General features: G+C 41.6%; 1 protein-coding gene across 3 annotated transcripts in view; it reads left to right on the forward strand.

The window, feature by feature from the left end:
- Positions 1 to 22,801, forward strand: part of HNF4G (hepatocyte nuclear factor 4 gamma) — a 34,053-nt gene that overhangs the window by 4,324 nt on the left and 6,928 nt on the right. For 2 of the 3 annotated variants that reach the window (XM_083623576.1, XM_083623577.1), the window contains exons 1-6: positions 8,901 to 9,070; positions 11,652 to 11,823; positions 15,682 to 15,776; positions 19,679 to 19,785; positions 20,846 to 21,001; positions 21,792 to 21,879. In XM_083623576.1, the coding sequence (XP_083479702.1) occupies positions 8,953 to 9,070; positions 11,652 to 11,823; positions 15,682 to 15,776; positions 19,679 to 19,785; positions 20,846 to 21,001; positions 21,792 to 21,879 (736 nt within the window). In that variant the 5' untranslated portion in view covers positions 8,901 to 8,952. Of the gene's footprint in view, positions 1 to 8,900; positions 9,071 to 11,651; positions 11,824 to 15,681; positions 15,777 to 19,678; positions 19,786 to 20,845; positions 21,002 to 21,791; positions 21,880 to 22,801 lie in introns of those variants that run through there. The other variant, XM_083623578.1, reaches the window with a different exon arrangement.

Genomic DNA, 22,801 nt, shown 5'->3' on the forward strand with positions numbered 1-22,801 from the left:
GTTTCAAGATATTCTGGTTCCTATTCATTCACATGGTGGAAAGAAGTAACTACAAACTGAGTGGTCAAAACAATGGTTTTTTTGGGGGGAAATTCTGGCAGGATTCTTTGGAATAAGCCTCGTTTGAACTCAATGAACTGAACTCATCTACTGGAATCCCATGTATATCACCTTCTTTGATGAAAAAAAAGGGGGATATAAATGGAAGAAAGTGAAATTATACACTGAGGAAGATGTGCTGTACAAATAAACTTTAGTTTCTTTCTTTCTTTGTTTGTTTATTATATTCTGCCCTTCCTGGTTTAAAAACTGGGCTCAGGGAGGCTAACAGCAAATATAAAACATTGATTAAAATGCGACTTAAAACCAGCATAAAACAGCATAAAATACAACATAAAATGCAGCATCAATATCAATAAAATTCTAAAATTCAGGGGTCATTTTGGGGAAAAACCAACAACCCCAGTCAGTAGACATCAAATGATCACCAGGGCTAACTGGCCAAGTTGGTCCTACTAAGGCCAGCAAGGAGACCAGGGAAGAATTTAAATGTGGGCTCCTAGAAAGGGTTTCTTCAGAGAAGAGAAAAGGGAAAAGGGAATAGAGGATCAAGCTAATTCAAACTGAAGGCCAGGTGGAATAGCTCTGTCTTACAGGGCCTGCGAAAGAAGATCATGTCCTGCAGGGCCCTAGTCTCGTGGGACAGAGCATTCTACCAGGTCAGAACTGTCACTGAAAAAGCCCTGGCCCTGGTGGAGGATAGTCTGGCTTCCTTAGGGCCCAGGACCGTAAACTATTATTATTCATGGATCTTAGGGTCCTCTGCGGGGCATTACCAGGAGAGGCGGTCCCATAAGTACGAGGGTCCTTGGCCTCATAGGGCTTTAAAGGTCAAAACCCAGCACCTTAAACCTGACCCTATACTCCACCGGGAGCCAGTGCAGCTGGTAGAGCACTGGGTGAATGGTAAGGACCCCGTGAGGAGCCTTGCTGCAGCATTCTGCACCCGCTGGAGTTTCTGGGACAGTTTCAAGGTCAGCCCCGTGTAGAGCGAGTTACAGTAGTCAAGCCTGGAGGTGACCGTCGCATGAATCACTATGGCCAGGTCGGGGCGGGAAAGGTCAGGGACCGACTGCTTGATACGGCGAAGATGGAAAAATATTTCAGGTGGTCATTAGTCTAATGATGCGTGCTAGCAAGTTGGCCACAATTCTGTGTATGGTAGCCATCTTTTGTTCCCAGCAATGCTCCTGGGAACTAGTATAGTCGCATGCTATTTGAAGTTGTGGAAGTGTGAGAACAAGATGCTGGAGGAGGAGGAGAGGGAAGGTGTCAGGGACTGGGCAGAGAAGGAAGAGTGGTGAAGACCGCCTCCCCATTCTGGCCCTTCCAGGGAGGAGGAAGAGGAAGACAGTATAGATTTACAACAAGGGTTTGAGGGAGGTAGCAGCTCAGAGGCAGATGGGGAAAAGCTGCGAAATCATGGAAGAGCTGGAACAACACCCAGTTGACGTGTTGTCATTAGAAAGCATTCCAGACCCTCCATCTCCCAGAACCTGGTGAGCCTGAAAAGTAGGAGAGCAAAGAGCTCGAAGACAGAGGGCATGTAGCAGCACCTGTAGAAGTGATGAAGTGGGAGAGATGGGGGTGTGTGAAGATTCACTCGGGACAACACCATTATCCAAGAGGCTCGGTTCTATAGCCTCTCTGTGTAAGGACTGAAATAAAAAAGGACTGTAAGAAGCTTTTCCTTGTCTTTATACTTTCCTGGGCAACCAGCCGGAAGCCGCTGCCAGCATCCTGACAGAATTGTATTTAAGGGAAAGACAAATATTCTGAAAATTCACTCATCCACTGAAGATCAAGCCAATGTTCGGGGAATGCTTTTGCCCCACCTCCTTGAAATTTAAGGAAATCTTTGGGTTGATTACATCTTCCCAGTGCTACTCTTCAATATAACATGGACTACCAGTGACGCAGGTGGCGCTGTGGTCTAAACCACAGAGCCTAGGGTTTGCCGATCAGAAGGTCAGCAGTTCGAATCCCAGCGACGGGGTGAGCTCCCGTTGCTGGGTCCCTGCTCCTGCCAACCTAGCAGTTCGAAAGCACGTCAAAGTGCAAGTAGATAAATAGGTACCACTCCGACAGGAAGGTAAACAGCATTTCTGTGCGCTGCTCTGGTTCCCAGAAGCAGCTTAGTCATGCTGACCACATGACCCGGAAGCTGTACGCCGGCTCCCTCGGCCAATAAAGCAAGATGAGTGCCACAATCCCAGAATCGTTCGCAACTGGACCTAATGGTCAGGGGTCCCTTTACCTTTTACCAGTGATGAGAGAGTTAACTATTGGTGATTGATAGAGCATTGGTGAGGATTGGCAGCCCAAGAACAGTGACATGAAAGAAATGTCTCATAAGTATGGTGGATGTTTAAGGAAAAGAGAGAGTTTGATAGCTGTTTCAGGGTGCAAACCTGAGAATTCACAGTGGCTGTTTGAATTGGTTTTTCAGGAAGCTTTTTATAACCTTGATTTTTATTAGCCTGTTTTCTATTCTATATCCTGCTTTGAATGATCAAACTCTAATAGAAAACAGGACAATTAGCATGCCAAGGGAGCCTTGCAGATAGCACAGGAATGCTTTCTGATAGCATTCTTATCAGCTGGTAATGAGCGCAGAATCTTTTAAAAGTACAGTACAATAACTTGAACTGCCATCCTTCCTCTAAGGGTGAGACTATGAGTAATAAGAAAGACAAGGCTGTTGCCAGAAGTGGTGGCTCCATCTTGCACTTCTCTCTGTGTGTCTAGGGTAGTATCTTTTAAGTCCTCTTATCATTAAGCTGTGCCCTCTTCTATTCTCCCTCTTGTGTCCAGCCCTATCTGCATGATGCACCACTATGTGAAGCCCCTCTGGTTTTGTAGAAGAGCGGGCCTCAGTAATGAGCAACTTGTGACCCTACAAGTGTTGGACTACCATCCCCAACATCCTTGATCACTGGCCACGCTGGCTGAGGCTGATGAAAGCTGGAGCCTGACAAGATTCGAAGGAGCACAGATTTCCCATTCCCTGGTGTAGATGACAAATGTGCATATATATATATATATATATATATATATATATATATATATATATATATAATTAAAAGGTGTTTTATTTAAAGAGTGAATGACTAAAGGGCCTGTTATTGTTATTGTGTGTTTTTAAAGCACCATGGAGGTTACACTTAGTTCAGATATTAAAATTAAATAGAAACCCTGCCCCCAGAACAGGAATGCAATAAATAACATACAATTCTCTCCAAGCTAAATTAAAGTAATTGGTGGGAGCGGGGGCGGAAGGTCGGGGATTTAAATCAGTGGTGTCCAAACTTTTTTCAAAGAGGGCCAGATTTGATGAAGTGAAGGGCCGTGAGGGCCGACCAAAGGGCCGACCAAAGTTGTGGATTTTACGATTTCACCCCAAAGTTGTTGAGCTTTTCTTAGGATTGAAGTTGTTGAGGTTTTTTTTTAGGATTTTACCCCAGGAAATAAACTGCCACAGGGGCCGGATTAAACCGACCAGCGGGCCAGATTAGGCCCCCGAAACGGAATTTGGACATGCCTGATTTAAATGGGAAACCAGAGCCAAGATGTCCAGCTCAAGTGATGGCATACAAGCAGCTCTATGTACAGTGGACGCTCGGGTTGCGAACGTGATCCGTGCGAGATGCACATTCGCAACCCACAGCTGTGCGTCTGCGCACACATGCTTCTGTGCATGCACAAAGCGTGATTTAGCACTTCTGCGCATGCGTAACCACCGAAACCCATCCGTAACCCATTCCGGTACTTCCGTAACCCGAAAAAATGCAACCTGAAGCATCTCTAACCCAAGGTATGACTGTATAGGTAATTTTTTCCAGAAGCCCCAAAGACTTCCTCTTTCTTCCCCCATAAAGGAAACCAGGGAGCCAGGCCAGTGTTTGGATCATCCCCACAAATGCCTAAGATGCCCCTGCCTGGTCCTTGTATCCCCCTCTCCTTTGCAGAAAGCGCACAACCAAACTAAGTCAACGCAGGAGGCTCCTTCAGCAGGGGCACTGAAAGGGGACAGGGAGTCAGGGAAACAACTGCATACTTTTGAAATCAACTTTGAGGCTGAGGCTGCTACTAGAGTGTTAAGAGGGTCTATATAATGAGAGAAATTCTAGGCCAAGTGATTTTGCTGAATTAGTTACTTCCTATAACATCTCTCTCTCTCTCAGGATGACTTTATGTTTAGTTTAGACCTGACTTTTAATTATAGTACCTGGAGCTGATCTTTTAAATTAAAAATCCAGATTTATAGAAAAATCAATGGCAATTGTAAAAAAAAAAAAAAGAAAACTTCTCAAAGCTTACTTTATCTCTTCTGCTGCTGTTCCCAGGAGGAGCTTTGAATTGAATGCAGCTTTCATATTGAATCCTGAGGGATCCTAGACCATTTGGCAAGGAACTCAAGAAAAGTTTTGTTCAGCTGCTATAAGCCTTTCAAGTGAAGATTTGCTTTCGCGGTTTATTTCGAGGAAATCTTAAAAATGCTGTTTGAAAAAGCAATTAATAAAGTTTTGAGAAGGATACTGGGGAGAGAAAACCTACACAAAACCACACATACGCAGTGCACACAGAAAATAGTATTAGAACAACATTCTTAATCCTGACACTTCTTGGCATGAAACATTTTAATGCTTGAGATTGTAATCCTGACAGCTTGGTAAAAGTCCCAGAAATCATAATAGTTTCTTCTCTTCTGCTTCATGGTGCGCCAAGAACATTTGCAGTTATATTGATCACTGCGTGAAAGTCTTTAAAGTGGAAAGTGGGGGGAAGGCATGGCATGGCATCTCCTTTTCTGATATTTGGTTTAGAACAAGATGTTTTATTTAGAAACAAATGTTGCTGCTGTATGAAAAACACATTTGAAGGCTTCTTAAATAAAACCCTAACCTTTCCCATCCCTGACAAGAGATGGGACCTTCTGTAGGCTAAGGAAATGCTCTACCACTGAGCTAAATCCCGTTCTGTACACACTTCAGTCCTTCCATATCTGTTTTGAGATTTGACAACCAGAATCGCAAACACACTCCTGGATCTGTAAGTTTAAAAATGCTCAAGCCTGTGAGATTCTAACAAAAGCCTGAAGGCCAGAAATACATTACATTATCACAAACCACACACGAGCAAGAACACTAGTATTCAGGGCTTGTAATTTGCCTATAACCTAATTCTTAAGCAGATTAACAATTATTAAAAAACTGAAATATATATATACCTGTAAATAAAATAGGAATGAGTGGAGAAAGATTGGGACATGGGAATGTGTTGCATCTGCTGAACACGGGCTCAGGTCCCCATAGCTGTTATGGTCAAATGGGATCTCAGAGCCGTAGAAATAACTTTTATGAGTCTCCTGAGGGAGTAAGACAGAAATGGCGCTTTCCCCCTCCACCGCCTCATGGGTTCCAGGCAAGAGGAGATAAGTACTATAAGCTACTCAGAAGAAAAGAGTCTAATTGGCTATTGATTCCATGGATTTAAAGTTAGATGGAACATGGCTTGATATATTTATTTTTAGAAGTACATCAAATGGTTTTCCATTCCTTGCCATACAGTTTCCTGCTGATAGTTCAGGAGTGACGGTTTGCCTGCTCTAGTATGAATGTTTTCTGGGGTTCACAAGTTGGGCTGGCCTTTCTTGCCAAGCCCAAAAACTGTGGTAACCTACCCCAGCCTATTTGTTTGCTGGTTTGGCCAAGCAGACTCCACCAGCAGCAGCTACGGAAATCCCCTCTCATGTGGGAATGAGATGTGTAGAAGTTGTGTGGGTACCAAGGTGAGTGCCTCAATCAAGTGGCAGCCAAGGACATAGGCTGCTTCTCTTTCCTATGAGAGAGGCCTGAGGGCTTTCCCCACTTGACGGCCATAGAGCTAAGGAGCTCATGCTCCGAAGCAGGAAAGTGTGGAGACTTGGCAACCAAACCACTCCCAGCTAACCTTGAAGCTAGCAAACGGGTGGAGGACCACACATCCATGCTCCCACAACTTCAAAGCTCCAAAGAGTGGTCAGCATATTACACTTGTCAGACTGCAGCAGGTTGCCCACCACAGCAAGCATGGCAAGTGAAAATGTGGAAGCCTGAATGTAGTATTTGTGGAATTGCAGGATGGCTACTTTGTGCTTCATCAACAACTTCAATTATCTGAGACTCTTTCCCCCATTTGAACAAGGTTCAGAACACCATGTTAACTATTAATGGGATGCAACAAGTCACCGTTTTACAGCTCTTTCAGGGGAGTGTATCATACAAAGAGTACATTGCCAAGTAATGAATTACTTTGATTGGTGTGTGTGTGTGTGTGTGTGTGTGTGTGTGTGTGTGTGGTAGCTTGTCAGCAAATGTTCAGAGAACACAAAGTAGTAACACTGAACAGAGGATCTAAGAAAGTACAGTGGTACCTCAAGTTACAGACGCTTCAGGTTACAGACTCCGCTAACCCAGAAATAGTACCTCAGGTTAAGAACTTTGCTTCAGGATGAGAACAGAAATCGTGCAGCGGCAGCGGGAGGCCCCTTTACCTAAATTGGTACCTCAGGTTAAGAACAGTTTCAGGTTAAGAACGGACCTCCAGAACGAATTAAGTTCTTAACCCGAGGTACTGCTGTATTTGTTCTGCTTCAGCTAGTGCATTTCTGTGGAATGGGCGCACTTGCAACAAAGAACTGGATTGACTGCTTTCATGAGGGTTGCTAAGAATGTATTTGTGTCTCTCTAGTGAGTAAAGTGTAAATGTGTAGGGTGCAGGACCAAACTATGAACTTGCACTTATAATCATAATCATAATCATAATAATCATTATTATTTCCTTATTTATTAATGTTATAAAATTTATATACCTCATGAGTGCAGGAAAAACCTCAAAGACCTTCCCCTGAACAGAATCTCTAGGAATAATTGAGGGCTAAGTTGGTAAATTCAAACACACAAACATGCCACATATATTTAACTAATTCACTTATTTTCTGTGGTAAGTTATGTGTGTGGTGGAGACTAGTTATGCAGAGTGTACATGTTTTAGATGCTGTTTACAAGTTAAAGAGGCTTGCTGCCGTAGCCTGTTATGTTTGCAACTTATACACTATGAAATATTGTGAACTACCTTTATAGCTACAGTTCTAAAATTTCAAAGCAAGATACACCAAATGATTCCCCCCCCCATGAGGAAATCATCTTATTTTTCACATTAAGAAAAATACGTATAAACCAAGCTAATGAAAATAAAATTAACATTTCCATCCAGGTGGGTAAGTGCTTTTCCGGCTAGGATAAATTATCTAGAGAAATTCTGTCTTTACAATATATGTTCCTGTTTTCGTTTTACATTTTAGCTTGCATTTTAGTAAGTATTTGCTATGAGAAAAAAAACTGTTTCAAAATCATGACAATATCCTATTCAAAGCCACTCATGTCAGATATATCTTCAATCTCAGTTGCAGGATTACTTCTGACACATGCCAGTCAAGCCAGAAAGAGCAACATCCACCTTCCTCCTTGACATTTCCCATGCTTACAAGTGTAAAGTGCATTGCCTTCATAGTAGCTTTATTTGAATAATTATTAAATGCATACCCCTGAAAGAGAAAATAGTCTATAAGTACAGAAACATTTAACAGTCAGTGTTGTGACGCAATAATAAAATATTTTAAAGATCAGACTATAAATAACATATAGTGTGTGTGTGTGTGTGTGTGTGTGTGTGTGTGTGTTTGTGTGTTTGTGTGTGTAAAGGTATTATGATGTTGGCAGTTTTATTCTCAGTCTCTTTCCTAATGATTCCTAGCATGGAATTTACCTTTTTTCACAACTGCAGTTCACTGGCTTGACATCTCCACCAAGCCATCCAGTACAATCCCATGGCCCCATTCTGAGTCAGCCTCTGTTCAGACCCCATATGTGAAATTAAGATCCGGTCCCCCCAGTTTTATATCTCTTGCTTGCCAATTTCCACCTCAGTTAGAGGAAGGCCCATATCTCAGTGGTACAGCATTTCCAATCTGGCATTTCTAGGTAGGTCTAGGGGGACACAACTATCTAAAACTTTGCAAAGCCATTGCCAGGTCTGTCACAGTGCTGATAAGCTATATGGGCCCGTGGTCTGATTCATTATGAGGTAGTGACCCATGTTGCCCTCTCTGGAACTAACTTTGCCATACAATATTCACAAACCTCTTTCTTGCCTTGCTACGCAAGGAGGACTGTAATAATCACAGCTGCTTAATTAGAAAAAGTCTTTCTGCCTCTGCAGTCTTGTACTTATTTATGTTTACCTTTATATCTTGCCTTTCTTCCAAGGAACTGAAGCTGGCACATATAGTTCTTCCCTGTCCCCATTTTCTCATCACAACAAGGCTGTGAGGTGTCTTAGGCTGAGAGATGAAGACTGGCCCATGGGTCACCCAGTGAGCTTCTTGGCTGCATAGGAATTTGAACCCTGGTCCCACAGGGCCTTGTCCAACCCTGACACCGCACTGGCTCTCATCTTATGGAGTTTCTATTAATTTAAGTCCTATAATTTGTGTGCTGTAAGAGACAATCTGTTGTCAGCCAACAACAAAAAAGAGGGGGGGGCAGTTTTATTTTGTTTTTTAAGAAAAACTGGAAGCATTTGAGTCAAGCCAGTTGGAACTCTCATTTAAAGGCTCCCATGAAATGTCCCAATATTATCGCAAGAAATAGCTAATTGTGTCCCATAAAAAGGGGAATGATACAAGGCATGGCATGGCACACTTAGCTGGTTTTATGACTCCTCCCATTGCAACACATAAGTGATATAGTTAGAGTTAGCACTTGGATTATCAATTACTGATTGCCAGAAAAACAGAGTGGTTCACATCTTCTTTCCTGGAGAAGTAGTCACTTTCAAGGTTTATGTTCAATGATGAGGATCTCTGAGTCCGTCCTGGACATGGAAATGGCAAATTATACAGAAGTCTTGGATCCCAGTTATACTAGTCTGGAGTTTGAAACAATGCAAGTCTTGTATAATGGCAGTGGTGAGTTTGTATCTTCTCAGAGATGAAAACCTGAGTGTTTGAGTGAGCAAGAAAGAAAAGGAAATGAACATTATAAAAGGGTTTTACTCTTAATTGTGTAGCTGAGGTTTGCTTTTGAAAATTACATTTCTCTGTGTCTCTCTCCACTTCATCTCAAAATGCATGTTAATAACATTATACCATCTTTATGGTACAGAAAATAAAATGGCAGTTCTGCATAATAAAGTAACTGAACAGGATTGTCATCGGTCAGTTAATCAAACAAAGAAAAATGTTAGAGGAGGTTCTTTCTGTGTTTATTTTATTTACTGTAAGATGCATGAGTAACTATCTTTGGCAGTTTGGGAATGAGAAATATTTTTGTACATGATATTTTAAAATGACAGTTAAGATACAAATGTCCAGAGGGAAAAATAATGGGTCACACAGAAAAAGTATATTGATGTCTATTTGCAGCTGATAAGTTTAATATACGGTAATATTTCCAGAGCGTTGATATGCAAACTGGACTGAGTTGTTAATCACAACAACTCTCTCCAGGCTAATGGTTAGCTGGGACAACTTTTAGCTATTTGGTTAAAGTCACTTTTTAACTTTGGTTGGGTAGAAATTGCCGACACAAAGAGTGCAGTAAGAACTCGTGAATGGGATATGAAGCACATACTATTTAACTTTTCATATAAAAGCAGATTAACATGTTTGGACATAATGGTTAAATCTTTTTGATCATGTTCCTTGTAAATAAGTGTTCATCCTTTATACCTTGTATCAAGACATTTAAGACTTAAATAGTGCTAATTACATTTAAAACTATATTCACACAAATTTGATCTCTTGGTATTTATTGGTATTTATCAAGGTGAAAGGAACAAAACCATTTAATGAAAGAGAAATCTCCGCATGATTTTGAGAGTGTACAGTTGCTTTGCTTTATTTAAAATGTTAGCTTTTGCATTGGAATACATGTAATATACATTGATGCTGTGGTTTAATAACAGAATAGGCAGAAGTGGAGCAATACCGGAAGCAAGAAATTTTGGGGAAATACCAGTCAACTGCCAATTTAAGTTTGATTATTTGTTTTCATAATTTTGATTTTTGAAGAGATAAATAAATTTTTCATGTAACTATTAATTTAGGGTTACCAGATTTTTTCAATGAATCCGGGGACACTTTTCAACTTCAATGGATTTTGTATGGGGGCTGATTTGCAAATCTGGGGACTGTCCCCAGGAAACAGGGACGTCTGGTAACCATATATTAATTCTGGGTAGAATTCTTTAGCCGTTGCAACCAGTAAGACTTCCTACATTCATCAAACGGTGGGATTTCATTGAACATAGCTTCTGATACCCCATTAACCTCAGCATGCTTCCTACTTCCTGTCCTTTAAAAAATACTCACAACAACATTATCCTCACAACATCAAAAACAAAACCCAACATGCTTCCACTGAATTCTTTGAACAAAACCACAGCTGAATCACTTACAATTATGTAAGTGTCTTAATGTAGTGAAATTGTTGCATAAACATTTTTCTGGTTGCAGGATATAAGAATGCTTTCCAATCGCAGAATTCCAGCAAGGTTTCCAACCCAGTATGTTCCATGCAGTAAAAACATCTAACATCCAGAAGCTGAAATCGGCCCATCTGGTTGCTCCTTAACTGGATTAAGATTGCACACTTCCACCAAAGAAACAATGGGTCCTGTTACTTTAACCAGTGGCAGTCACCTGCCTCAGAAGGTTGAATCGAAACACAAATCCTAAACAGTGGTGACAGATGCTGTCTAAGCTGATCAAACCGTTTTAGCAACAAGATCCTTGGCTTTGGGGGGAAAGCCCAAAAGCTTCATTATATAGCTTGATGCTAGGGCTATAAGTTTACCTGCAGACGGTCCTAGGCTCACTCTACAGCATCTCTTGAGTAGGGCTGGGCATGTCCCCTATCTGAAACCATTGGCTCCTGCTCCCAGTAGGCGAGGGTGATTTGCCCAGTAATGTAGGAAGTGAGCATAGACAGTACTGAGCTTAATAACCCAAGGCCGGACTACATATAATACAGCTTCCCTAGTTTCTGTTTGTGTGGATGGAGGCCCCTGGATATTACAGCTTTCTTACCGGGAGTCAACCATGTTGCTGGCCACTGTCAAGTCATCTGAAGATTAATGCACAGTTAATGCATACCAGCCTCCGAGAAAATGTTGCCTTATGGCATTGTCCCTCAATTATTTAAACTAACAAAGATATTTAAGTAGTTAGCTACACATGCAGAGCTGGGCAATTGTGTCAGTACTCTCAACTTCTATCGCAAGCCGTGGAGTTTAAACAAAAAGCATTCGTTGTCATGAGCATCATAAATTCTGACAAGTGGGCACGATAGGTTTGAAGGCATTCATTAGCATAACAATCAGGGGTAATTAGGCATGTTGTGTTATCTGCAGTCTTGGGATGGTGAATGCTAATTAAAAGAGAAGGCCAGTAAGCCCCCACCCGGATGGTATAACTTAGCCACATTGTTGTATTCCTCCCTGTCAAGGCTCTACACCAAACTGTACACCTTGTTCTTCCCTTTCCTCAGACAGTTGCTCAGCAGAGCCGCTCGGCATGAACACTGCAGACAGTGGAATTGGTGGCCTTTGTGCAATATGCGGAGACAGAGCAACAGGCAAGCATTATGGCGCCTCCAGTTGCGATGGATGCAAGGGGTTCTTCCGACGCAGCATACGAAAAAATCATGTTTACACCTGCAGGTAGGAGAAATAATCCCATCTCAGAGGTACATCATGCAGTATTTATTTATTTGAACCTTTACTATCCCGCTCTTTATAAAACCAGGTGGGGTTCCAGAATCCAATATACAGTGGTACCTCAGGTTACAGACCCTTCAGGTTACAGACGCTTCAGGTTACAGACTCCGCTAACCCAGAAATAGTACCTCGGGTTAAGAACTTTGCTTCAGGATGAGAACAGAAATTGTGCGGCGGCAGCGGGAGGCCCCATTAGCTAAAGTGGTACCTCGGGTTAAGAACAGTTTCAGGTTAAGAATGGACCTCTGGAAGGAATTAAGTTCTTAACCCGAGGTACCACTGTATTGAGATGACAGGTGTCATATTTAATGGGAAGGGATCATGCCTTATTTGGCAGAGCACTCGCTTTTGATGAAGAAGGTCCCAGGTTCAAAAGATGTGGCTGCAGGCAGTGCACAAGAGACCCCAGAGAGCCATTGCCCGTCAGAATGAACAATACTGAACTAGATGGGCAAATGGTCTGACCACGGTATTGAGTACATTCCAATGTTCCCTTACCACTACACAATGCCAAGACTAAGGGCCACTGTCACAGCTTACACAGCCCCCTCCACATTGGGGGAGCTGAAGGTCTGCATCAGGGTTCCCACTCTCAAGTGAAAAAAGGGGAAGATCAGGTTTCTTACTTGTGCAGGTTCTCATTGCAGAAGTTCAGACCCTGACGCATGGAGTGGCGATGTAAAGGGCAGGAAGTGCACCTCCTCTTTTGGCAGGTGTGTTCTTCAACATACTGTTGACTCCATAATAATGCCTCAGTGGTGGACCATCCACTCACCATTCTGCTTTTTTGGTTGTCCTGTGATGCTATCTAAATGTCACCACAGTATTGCCATCCTGTGCTATGGCTTAACAAAAGCATGCCAGAAAATAAACTGGAGTTTTTTGTGGTATGAAAAGTTACAGGGTTTCAGTGGGAAGTTACGGGACATGCACTGATTGGAAATTAAGTGGCATGTCTACCCTGAAACTTTTGCAGGCACAAACAGGCATAAAAATGGGATCACATACTGTATAACCATCCCAATACCACCCCGAGCACAGGTAATCATGAATGCACAATAAAAAGGACACCTGGCAGTTAAAGGAGGTTTAAAGCTTGTTCAGATGAAAATATGTCTTTGAAAAGCAAAGCAGAATGGGCAGTAGCAGATTTCATTAGCAAACAGCTCCACGGGATTGAACCCATTAAAGGTTTTACTTTATAGGGAGTTGCTGTCTGCGAAATGATCTGTAGGTACTAAACTTTTGCCGATTGGGAACAGCCAAAGCAAGTTCAATCACATGATTTTCTTAACTGGGGTGACGGCATGTACAGGAACAGATCTGGATCCAAAAATCTAGAACTGAAGGTAGACAACGGTCTACCCTTGCAGGCAACTCTTCAGTCTGATTCCAGTCCTGGCAAGACTTGAGTCCCCTGGGTGTTCAGCTGCCCACTGCCGCTTCTTAACAGCAAGATTCTGCTATGGGTCCTTTTAATTGTGTCTCTTGTCTCTTAATCTTTGCAATGCTCCGCTGTTTGAATGCAGAAGAGTTTCCTTGCAGAGTGGTACTTGGCACATTAAAGATGAAACTGTTTTCCTCAGCAGTCATTTGCAATCCTGGACCAAACCATTTTCATTTGCAAATGACAACAAATGTAGATTTTGATCGTCAGCTATGGCTTCACAAGCAATGCTGTCTTGTGAGGTTCCTTCCTATCCTTGGCTCTATTTTGTCCCTCTATCTCTGTTCTTTCCCCCCTCAAGTCTGACTAGATCTGTGCTACGAGGTGCCCTCTGGCATTTCCTTTTATCCCCTTCTCGTTTCTCAGGAAGGCTGCCTAGGACTGTTGCCGAGGTTAAAAGGTACTCTCCCTCCTGCTTTTACCATCACTTGACTTATCGAGATCTTCAGTTATCTTGAGACTCTCAGATACAAAGACATCTCCGTATGTTAATATTGAAATCCAGGAGAACCTCAGCATTTATCAGTGTGTACTTGATTTCAGTCCTTACACAAGTTAAATAAAGCAATTTAACTTGCCTGATTGCATCAGCCCATTTTAAGTGCAGCAGCTCTAGTTAATTGCACCACCACAGCTAAAATGATGGTCTAACCCAGACAAACAGCCAAAAACTATTTCTCTGGCTGGGGCATTCTCCTGCTTTGCCCCATAATTACTTGAAAGCTTGAAAGCCCTGCACTCTCCCTCCCAAGACAAATGTGTTATAGGGTGTCCCATCGCTTCAGGGGAAGAAAACCTTCCTAGGTGCGTCAGTGCATCTAAGCTGGGGATATCACCTCGTTTTGACATGGGTATCACTTGCAGAGTTTGTTTTTAAATTTGGTTAAGGCCCTCTTTCCTATGGATCCAGTGGATCCATGGGAAAAGTCAATCAGTGGTGGGTAGAGCAAGAGACCATACAGATACAGTACTATGATACCATTTTAAACAGTCAGTTCTTCCCCCATAGGATTCTGGGATTTGTAGTTTGAAGGGTGCCAAGAGCTGTTAGGAGACCCCTATACTCCTCACAGATCTACAATTCTTAGAGTGGTTCAACAAACAATCCTTCTTCACAGGGAACTCTGACAATTGTAGGTCTGTCAGGGGAATAGCCATCCCCTAGCAACTCTCAGCACCCCTAACAAACTACAGCTCCCATAATTCTTTGAGAGAAGCCATGACCATTTAATATTGTATCATAGCACTTTCAGTGTATGGTGAATGTGGCCAGAGTCAATAGCAGGGTTAGAATTGCCTTATTGCATGGTGTCCCACCCCATTCTTTCTCTTCTTCTCTACCTCTTCTCACTCACACAGACACACAGGTGCACATACACTCACACATGGAGCAGAAGCAGTTCTCAGAGGGGCAGCAAGAGTGAGAACACAATGTCTGAAGAGCTGAGTGATTGTTCGTGAAATTTGGCCTAGGGCCACATATGGCTATTGGGCTGCATTCAGTTATAAAAGTTAGCTTGGTAAAATAGAACCAGTGTGGTGTAGTGGTTAGAGTGTTGGAGTAGGACTTGGGAGATCAGGGTTCAAATCTCCATTCAGCCATGAAGGCTGAGTAACCTTGGGCCAGTCACCATCTCTTAGCCTAAGCTAAGAGTACATTGGGATAGCTCAGTTGGTAAGAACATGAGACTCTTAATTTCAGGGTTGTGGGTTTGAGCCCCACATTGAGTGAAAGATTCCTGCACTGCAGGGGGTTGGACTAGATGACCCTCATGGTCATTTCCAACCCTACGATTCTATGATCTCATCAGTATCAAAGGCTATAGCCAGGCTCATTCCAGTAGCTTCCATGAACAAAGGCAGTCTACCTTTGAATTCCAGATGCCAGGGACAAGCAAGAGCAGAAAGCTGTTTCCTTCAAGCCTTGCCTGAATGCTTTCTACAAGATCTGGGGGCCCCCTTGGAAATCACATGCCAGAGCAGACAAATCTTTGCTCTGATCTTACAGTGCTTTTCTTTCATTTCCTATTCCTGACCATTTGCCCCAGCAGGATTGGATCAAGCTGTAAGAAAATTCATCCTAAACATTCACGAGACTGGGAGCAAAATTTATATGCCTTGCGTTCACAAGATGATGAATAACCTAATGGGATTTTACTTGCCCATCACAAGGAATTATTCCGTAGAAGAATGGCAAAGAGAAATGTTTCAAGGCTGATTAAAGAAAAAATACCACTGAAGGTTGATAGTTGGAGACATTGTTTTGACAGTGCCCATTAATTGTTTCAGCCGTGCTAATCAGGACCCTCCTTTACTTGCACTCTAATATATTTACCCTTGATTCTGTCCAACAGATTTAGCCGGCAATGTACTGTTGATAAGGACAAGAGAAATCAATGCAGATACTGTCGTTTAAGAAAGTGTTTTCGTGCTGGGATGAAGAAGGAAGGTAACTTTTTTTTAACCTCCTGTTCAGAGGAAAACACTTCATATCAATTAGCAGGAAACAAAATCTATAAGCAAATGCCTAATGAATATATATTGGTTGTGCCTACAAAAGAAGGAGATTTTTATAGCAGTCGAAATATGTCTCCAATAAGAAGTCAACTTGCTATGTAATTTTTGGTTAATGCTAAGATTTGACACATGGGTCATTTGAAAACAAAGCAAAGCATGCTTTCCTCTAGTTTTGCATGCTACGAGATATTCTTTGTTTTAGTTGAACTTGATAAAAAAAATTTTTTACTCTTCTCAAGTCATTGTGGCCTCATGGACAAAGTGGTGGATTTAGGCAGGTAAGATCTGAGTTCACACTGGCTCAGCTGTAGTTTGGTGACCTTACATACACTCTTGTCCTCAGATCTTCACCTGTAAAATTGCAATAGTAATAGGAAACATAGGTTTGTTGTGAGGCCTCTCATATTATTAATACTATTCCCAAATTATTGCAAACTACCTTGTGCATCCAGTTCTTTAGAAATGGGACAGGAAAAAAAGAACCATTGACATAGAACATCAATGGTTCTATACAGACCTCATTTCTATGCAGAAGGATGTTTAAAAGCAGACTCATGAGTTCTCCTATATTTTAGCATGTCTGGAAGTAGGCATAGATAAACTATGGAATCCACCCCAGAAGTAGTGGTGGCTGCTGGATGACTTTAAAAGATTCGACAAATTCACGGAAGATAAGAATGTCGATGGATACTAGCCACCATGGCTGCACTTTGCCTCCATGGTCAGAAGCAGTATTTTTCCAAATTCCAGTTGCTGGAAACTGCAGGAGGGGAAATTGCTGTTGTGCTCAAGTCCTGCTTGCTGGCTTCCAATGGGCATCTAGTTGACCACTGTGAAAACAGGACGCTGAGTCAGTGGGCCACTGGCTTGGTCCAGCAGGGCTATTCCTTTGTTCTTATGTTTCCTGCATGGTGGGAGCTTTAAGATAAAAAATGGAATTTTTAAAAAGTGGGGTTCAACATTCCATACTCTGCTGTTCCACAGAGGATGCTTTTCATTTCTTCTTCTTCAAAAATTGTTTTTGGGAAGGAGACACATGACTCCCAGTGTCCACTGCTCTTTGTCTACAAGGGCAGCTTTTAGCCCTCAGCATGTGTTGAATTCAAGATCATTTTGGACAGACTGAAGGAGCTTCATTGGAAGGCAGCTTATATATTCACACTGAACAAATCCCATCTGTTCTGAATTCCAGGTGAAAACATTGTATGGTGGTTGATTTTTAAGTCAAAAGGAGGTGGTAATGCTGAAAATCCCAAGGGATGAGGGAGAATAATGCCAAGCTTGATTCTCCTTTGCAACTGGTGTATTCAAAGTAGAAGTTAAATTTCAGGCTTCTTGCAATGTTGTTTTGTTTTGCCCTCTGTGGGTGTGTGACAGACAGACAGAAATTGCTTAGTGCTTCCTTGGAAAAGACCTTTCTCTTGCTGTAGAAGACTTACACGCAGCTATACTTGTAATTTCAGAACGGTACTCCCCAAAATTCTCAAGTGCATCCCTTTGAAAACAGAAAAATGACACATTAAATCACATCAATAAGATTTGTTTAGCATTAAAGAACTCAGTCATAGTATTTGCTTACTAGTTTTATCACTGTTCTTTTTATGTAGCTATGACCTTGTAAAATCCAAGACTTTTTAAGTTTGTAGAAAGTCTTGCATATATTTGGCAGGGCTTTCCTCTTCTCCCACCATTGCAGCCTTCACATGAAAGTTAGTTTCAACCTCTCCCAGCTTATAAAGGATCACAAGCGAGAGCTTAGGAACAAAATTATCTGGGCACTAGGAGCTGTGCCAGTGTTCCTCCATTATTGCCTTTGTGTTCTTCCTTGAGTCCTCCAAGCTAAGGAATACCATTTCATTCTATTTTCACCATAGGTTTATTACATTTTTTAAAACAAAAAACAAAACAAAAAAATAGTCTTTTCAAACTGACTAGTAACAAACTTTGAAGTTGAATTATGTGCAGGCAAAACATTTATTTCTGAAAAACTTCTCATTCTTTTTTTTTAAAAATGGTTTGTAATGCATTCCCACCATTTATTCAGGGTGATCAAAGTAGTTAGATGCCAGTCCTCTGGTATAATTTTATATTTAAAGCATAACTACATTTTGTTGTTGAGGTGCTGAGTTAAGAAATGAAAAAAGATAGCTTTTCTCCAGTTAAAAAAGACTGGAGCATCATTCTTGATTCACGTCTACGTGACCATTTATCACTTAAGTGTTTATCACTGTACGACATTTCTTATTATGACCTTAATAAAAGGCCCATCATGAATGTCCTTGGCTAAGAATCTAGTGCGCCTTCACTATAAAGCGTGTTCATTCTTCATATAAACTGCAGAACACTATATAGTGCACTGAGCACATTTTTATTGAAGCATTGGTGCTGCCTTCTCAACTTCTCTGATGCAGATTGCTTCCTTAAAAATAACAAACGGATCATTGGAAATACAACTGATGCTTTTACAAAAGGTTATGAGGTTCTGTGTGGAATGGAGAAATATGTTGATCACAACTCTGTTTTTCTCTCCTTGATATGACCTTGGATATAAAATAGGTTCAGCAAAGCTGATGGGTAGCCTTATTTATCTCTTTCATTTTTGCATTAAAAGGGACACCTTGTTCGAACACAAGCTTTGTGTTCCACCATGCCATTCTCTTTCGAAAGGCTACTATGCAATTATTTTTGCTCCATACTATCTGCTCTGAACCCTAATACTAGCATCTCTCAATGCTACATCCTTAAAAATGAACTCTGGCTGGAAGTCAGTTGTTTTTGAAAGCTGAAAGTGGTTTTAGAGAAGTTTCACATTAGGGATGGAGTTGTGTTATTTTTTAATCCACTTTTTAAAGCAAACTTTCCTAAGTCACTAGTCCCGAAGTTATATGCAGATTGAAACATAGCTATCAGTGTGATTGCTTATCCTCCCCCCAAAAATCCATCAGCTACTACAGCAGTTCAAAAGCTGTGTAAAGAAAAAAGAATGTTGGGGCAAGGAAGGAAAGGTTCAGACCTATCTCTAAAAGTTATGAGACTTTTTTGACTTCAAAATTTCTAAACTTGAAATGGTGTTCTTTGTAAACAGAAATTATTTTAGGACCGTTTCTTATAATGCTTATATAAAATGTTATACAAATGTTTGCCATTGCTCTTCCATGACTTTCTGCAATAATGTCATGACCAACTTTGGATATCTATGGTTCATACAGTTTCTTAATAACACTTTGACTGCATACAAATCATAACGAGGTAGGACTTTTGGCTTATCCTACAATGTTTCTCAAACTTGGGTCTCTAGCTGCTGTTGAACTGCAACTCCCACCATCCTTTGCTAGCAGGTCAGGAATGATGGGAGTTGCAGTCCAACAACAGCTGGAGATCCAAATTTGAGAAACACTGTAACATGTCGCAAACAAACAAACTGTCTGACTGCTCTAGCATTGCCCCTCCCCTGGCATGAGCAAGATAGACAAATCACAAACCTTTGACTTCCCATTACATCTGGATCAAGGAACATGATTTGTCGCTCACTAAGAAGCCACAATTGCTAGCCAGCTTCAAGCCATGGTTTATTGTTGGTTTGCTGCTTCTTTTAACTGGCTTATGTTGGCTTGCAGATTGTATTGCATTTGTACATAATGGCAAACCAAGGCTTCTAGGTTTCTTCCTCCTGCTCTTGCCAGGGGAGGATTAGGTAGCACCCTGCTCATTCCTGGTAAACCATGATAAGCTGGAAACTCTGGCTTATAGTGATATGTAAACGCTACCCTTGAAAAGCTGTTCAGTATCATGGCCTGCATGCAAACCAATGTGCAATTTTGTTTCCTTTCCCAGCTGTGCAAAATGAACGGGACAGGATAAGTACGAGACGAAGTGCATCTGATGGCAGCAACATTCCTTCTATTAATATGTTGGCTCAGGCTGAGTTGCTTTCTCACCAGGTACAGCAATCCACCATCATGGCGTATAGGATCCCCATGACCTTTAAAATGTTCTCTGTTTTATACATGCACCTATCCTTTTGCGTTTGCAATACAGAAATGAGATGGGAAGATTCTCTCTAGAAAATTATAATCTGATTCAGCTTCTTTTGCAAGAAGCTTTATACATCTTTCACTTTCAAAATACTTAGCTGCCTGATTCGGGTAGAGCCATTAGCCCTATTGAGTGTGATTTGTAAGCTATCTGAAGAAATGTTTCACTGACCACTTGGAATACTCCTGTTGAAGTTAGTGAAATATCAGGGGCTGAATGCCTAATTCTAAAGGTCTACTTTTTTCTGTAACAGTGAAAACAGAGCTTGGTTTGTGGGGTGCTAAGGGAAGGAAGTATAGTGTTGGTTTTTGACACTCAGTAGGAATATTCCTATGACCAACATTATTTCTGTGTTTAAGTTGTTTTAAACTGTTTTTAATGTAGTGTTTTAATTGTTTGTAACCTGCCCTGTGACCTTATGGTGAAGAGTGAGTAAACAACAACCAAGAAACCCTACAGAACAACTTCTAATTGTTTATATAATTCAGATCCTGCTTGTCTTTGATGCCAGATGTTCCTCATCTGAACTGCCATTTTTTCATCCTTTCCTCTTAAGGTTTAGCAAAGATTGTTCCTCTTTTCCTTCGCATGATATTCAGAAACCCCATTACTTTTGGCTCCCACCTTTGCTTTCTCCTCCTATAACTCCTTGACTTTGTAGTGTGGATGCAGAAGTGGCTGTCACGAAATGGAAAGTCCAACAGTGCAATCCTATGCACACTGGTCCCATAAAGCTCAAAGTTTAGGCAATTGCATAGTGTAGGACTGCATCCCACATCTCTCTCACCATGCATATGAACATGATATACTCATTATTTGGTGTATATATGGGCTTGTATATACTCGCTATAAACCTATTTTCTGTTGGTATGGGGGGGTTATAATGGGTGACTGTAGGCAGACAAAACTTTATTATAAAGACTGCTGGAATAATGCGAGTTCATAATTTCTCTCCACTATAACCAGCTCCCTGTTTCAAGCCCCTGTGCTGGTACTGACATCAGCGTTAAGAAAATTGCTGGCATTAGCGAAGTATGTGAATCTATGAGGCAGCAGCTCCTGGTGCTTGTAGAATGGGCAAAATACATTCCAGCTTTTTGCGAACTACGGCTGGATGATCAGGTATGGGATAATGAGCTGAGAAGCTACAATAATGGCTCTGTGTCGAAGGCTCTCTTTTCACAGAAGACACTTCTAGGATGTTAAGCCAAAACATCAAGGGAAGCTCAAGGGAAGTAGAGATCATGGGGGAGCTGGTTCTGGCATATATACAGTTAGATTCAAGAGAGTGGGTAGGCTTGGGTCCAGAGAAGATCATGCCACACAGCAGGAGCCAAGCAAACAAGCCCAGGTGCAAACAAATCCACAGTAAGCAACTGAGATCTAAGAAAAAAGAGGGGAAAGAATCAGGAAAAATCTACCTTTTATGAGACACACTCAAGTTACTCTATAAGAAAAATGCCCAAAGGCCTCTTCCTACCTGCTTTCAACAGGGGTAGTGGGAGGCAGTGGGCAATTCTTGTTTGGCCTTCACTAATCTGGTGCCTTCCACATGTTTTGGACTACAACTCCCATCAGCCTAACCAGCACAGGACTATTGTCCAAAACACCTAGAGAGCACCAAGTTAGTTGCTCTAGGAACAGCAGAGAGAGCTGAGGGACTGAGTCTCAAGGCCTGATTTTCAGGACGTCATCAGGTATTGCCCATATTCAGAAACTGGAAACAAAGCCAAAACAGAGCAACTGCTTATCCAGATAGACAAACTTCCATTGTATTTCTAAAGTGGAAACCTCTTGTCTTCAAACCACTATGTCTTCACATAGTGTCAACAGCTAGTGTATGTGATTCATCTTATTCCACTTGCTTTATTTTTGAAGTTACTATTGTTCTATGCACATTGTTTTTCCCAAGGTTGCCCTGTTAAGAGCACATGCTGGAGAACACCTTTTGCTTGGAGTAGCAAAACGCTCTATGCTTTACAAAGACATTATTCTTTTAGGTAAGTTTATTTTTATTTTACTTTTTACAACACAGTCCTGGGCATATTTACTGTCTCACTGGGCCTGATTCAACTAAGTAGGTGTGCTAGCAGGAGCTGGCTTATGAGTTCTGCTAGGACAATGGGACTTTCCCCATCCTCCTCCAGCCCAAATTGACTCAAATGTGGTATAGAGAAACACTCTCCCCCCCCCCACACACAGGTGGAGGAGATGGGAGATTATTCCGTCAGGCTTGCTAAAATATGTTGATGGAATGACTGGAAGAGCTTGGATTCTTTGAATAGTGTTATTGGGGTTTACTCTTAGTAATTGTACATAGGATCACCACCTAAGACACATCATGCTCTAACTAGGGATGAGTGAATCTGCCAGTTTTGGTTTCTCAAAGTTTCTCCTTTTCCCAATTTTCAGTTCTCAACATTTCCACATCAGTAAGCAACTTTTAAAAAATAAAGTCACCAGCATTTTAGTGCACATGTACACATTTTGCATGCAATTTCCCACAATCCAGTCATACCTTGGAGTCGAATGGAATCCATTCCGGAAGTCCGTTCGACTTCCAAAATGTTCCAAAACCAAATTGTGGCTTCTTTTTGGGTTCCAAAAGAACATTTGCAAACCAGAACAATTACTTCTGGGTTTGCAGCATTCGGGAGCCAAAACGTCGGAGTTCCAGGGCGTTCAGGAGCCAAGGTACGACTGTACACATTTTTGCAAAGCCATTTCTGTAGTATAATGCATATTTGTATACATTCTCACTAACTTGTTCATTTTTTTGGTACATGTTACTTGGCTGGAGAACCACATTTCACAATTTGGAGTAGCACAAATTGCAAGGGATGGCAGTGTTTCAGTTTCATGTTGATGCAGAAATTGTGAATTAAGGAGGTTTGCCTTGCCTTGTGAACCGAACTTCTCCCC

Source organism: Podarcis filfolensis (genome assembly GCF_964270895.1).
Source record: "Podarcis filfolensis genome assembly, chromosome: 7".
Lineage (NCBI taxonomy): Eukaryota > Metazoa > Chordata > Lepidosauria > Squamata > Lacertidae > Podarcis > Podarcis filfolensis.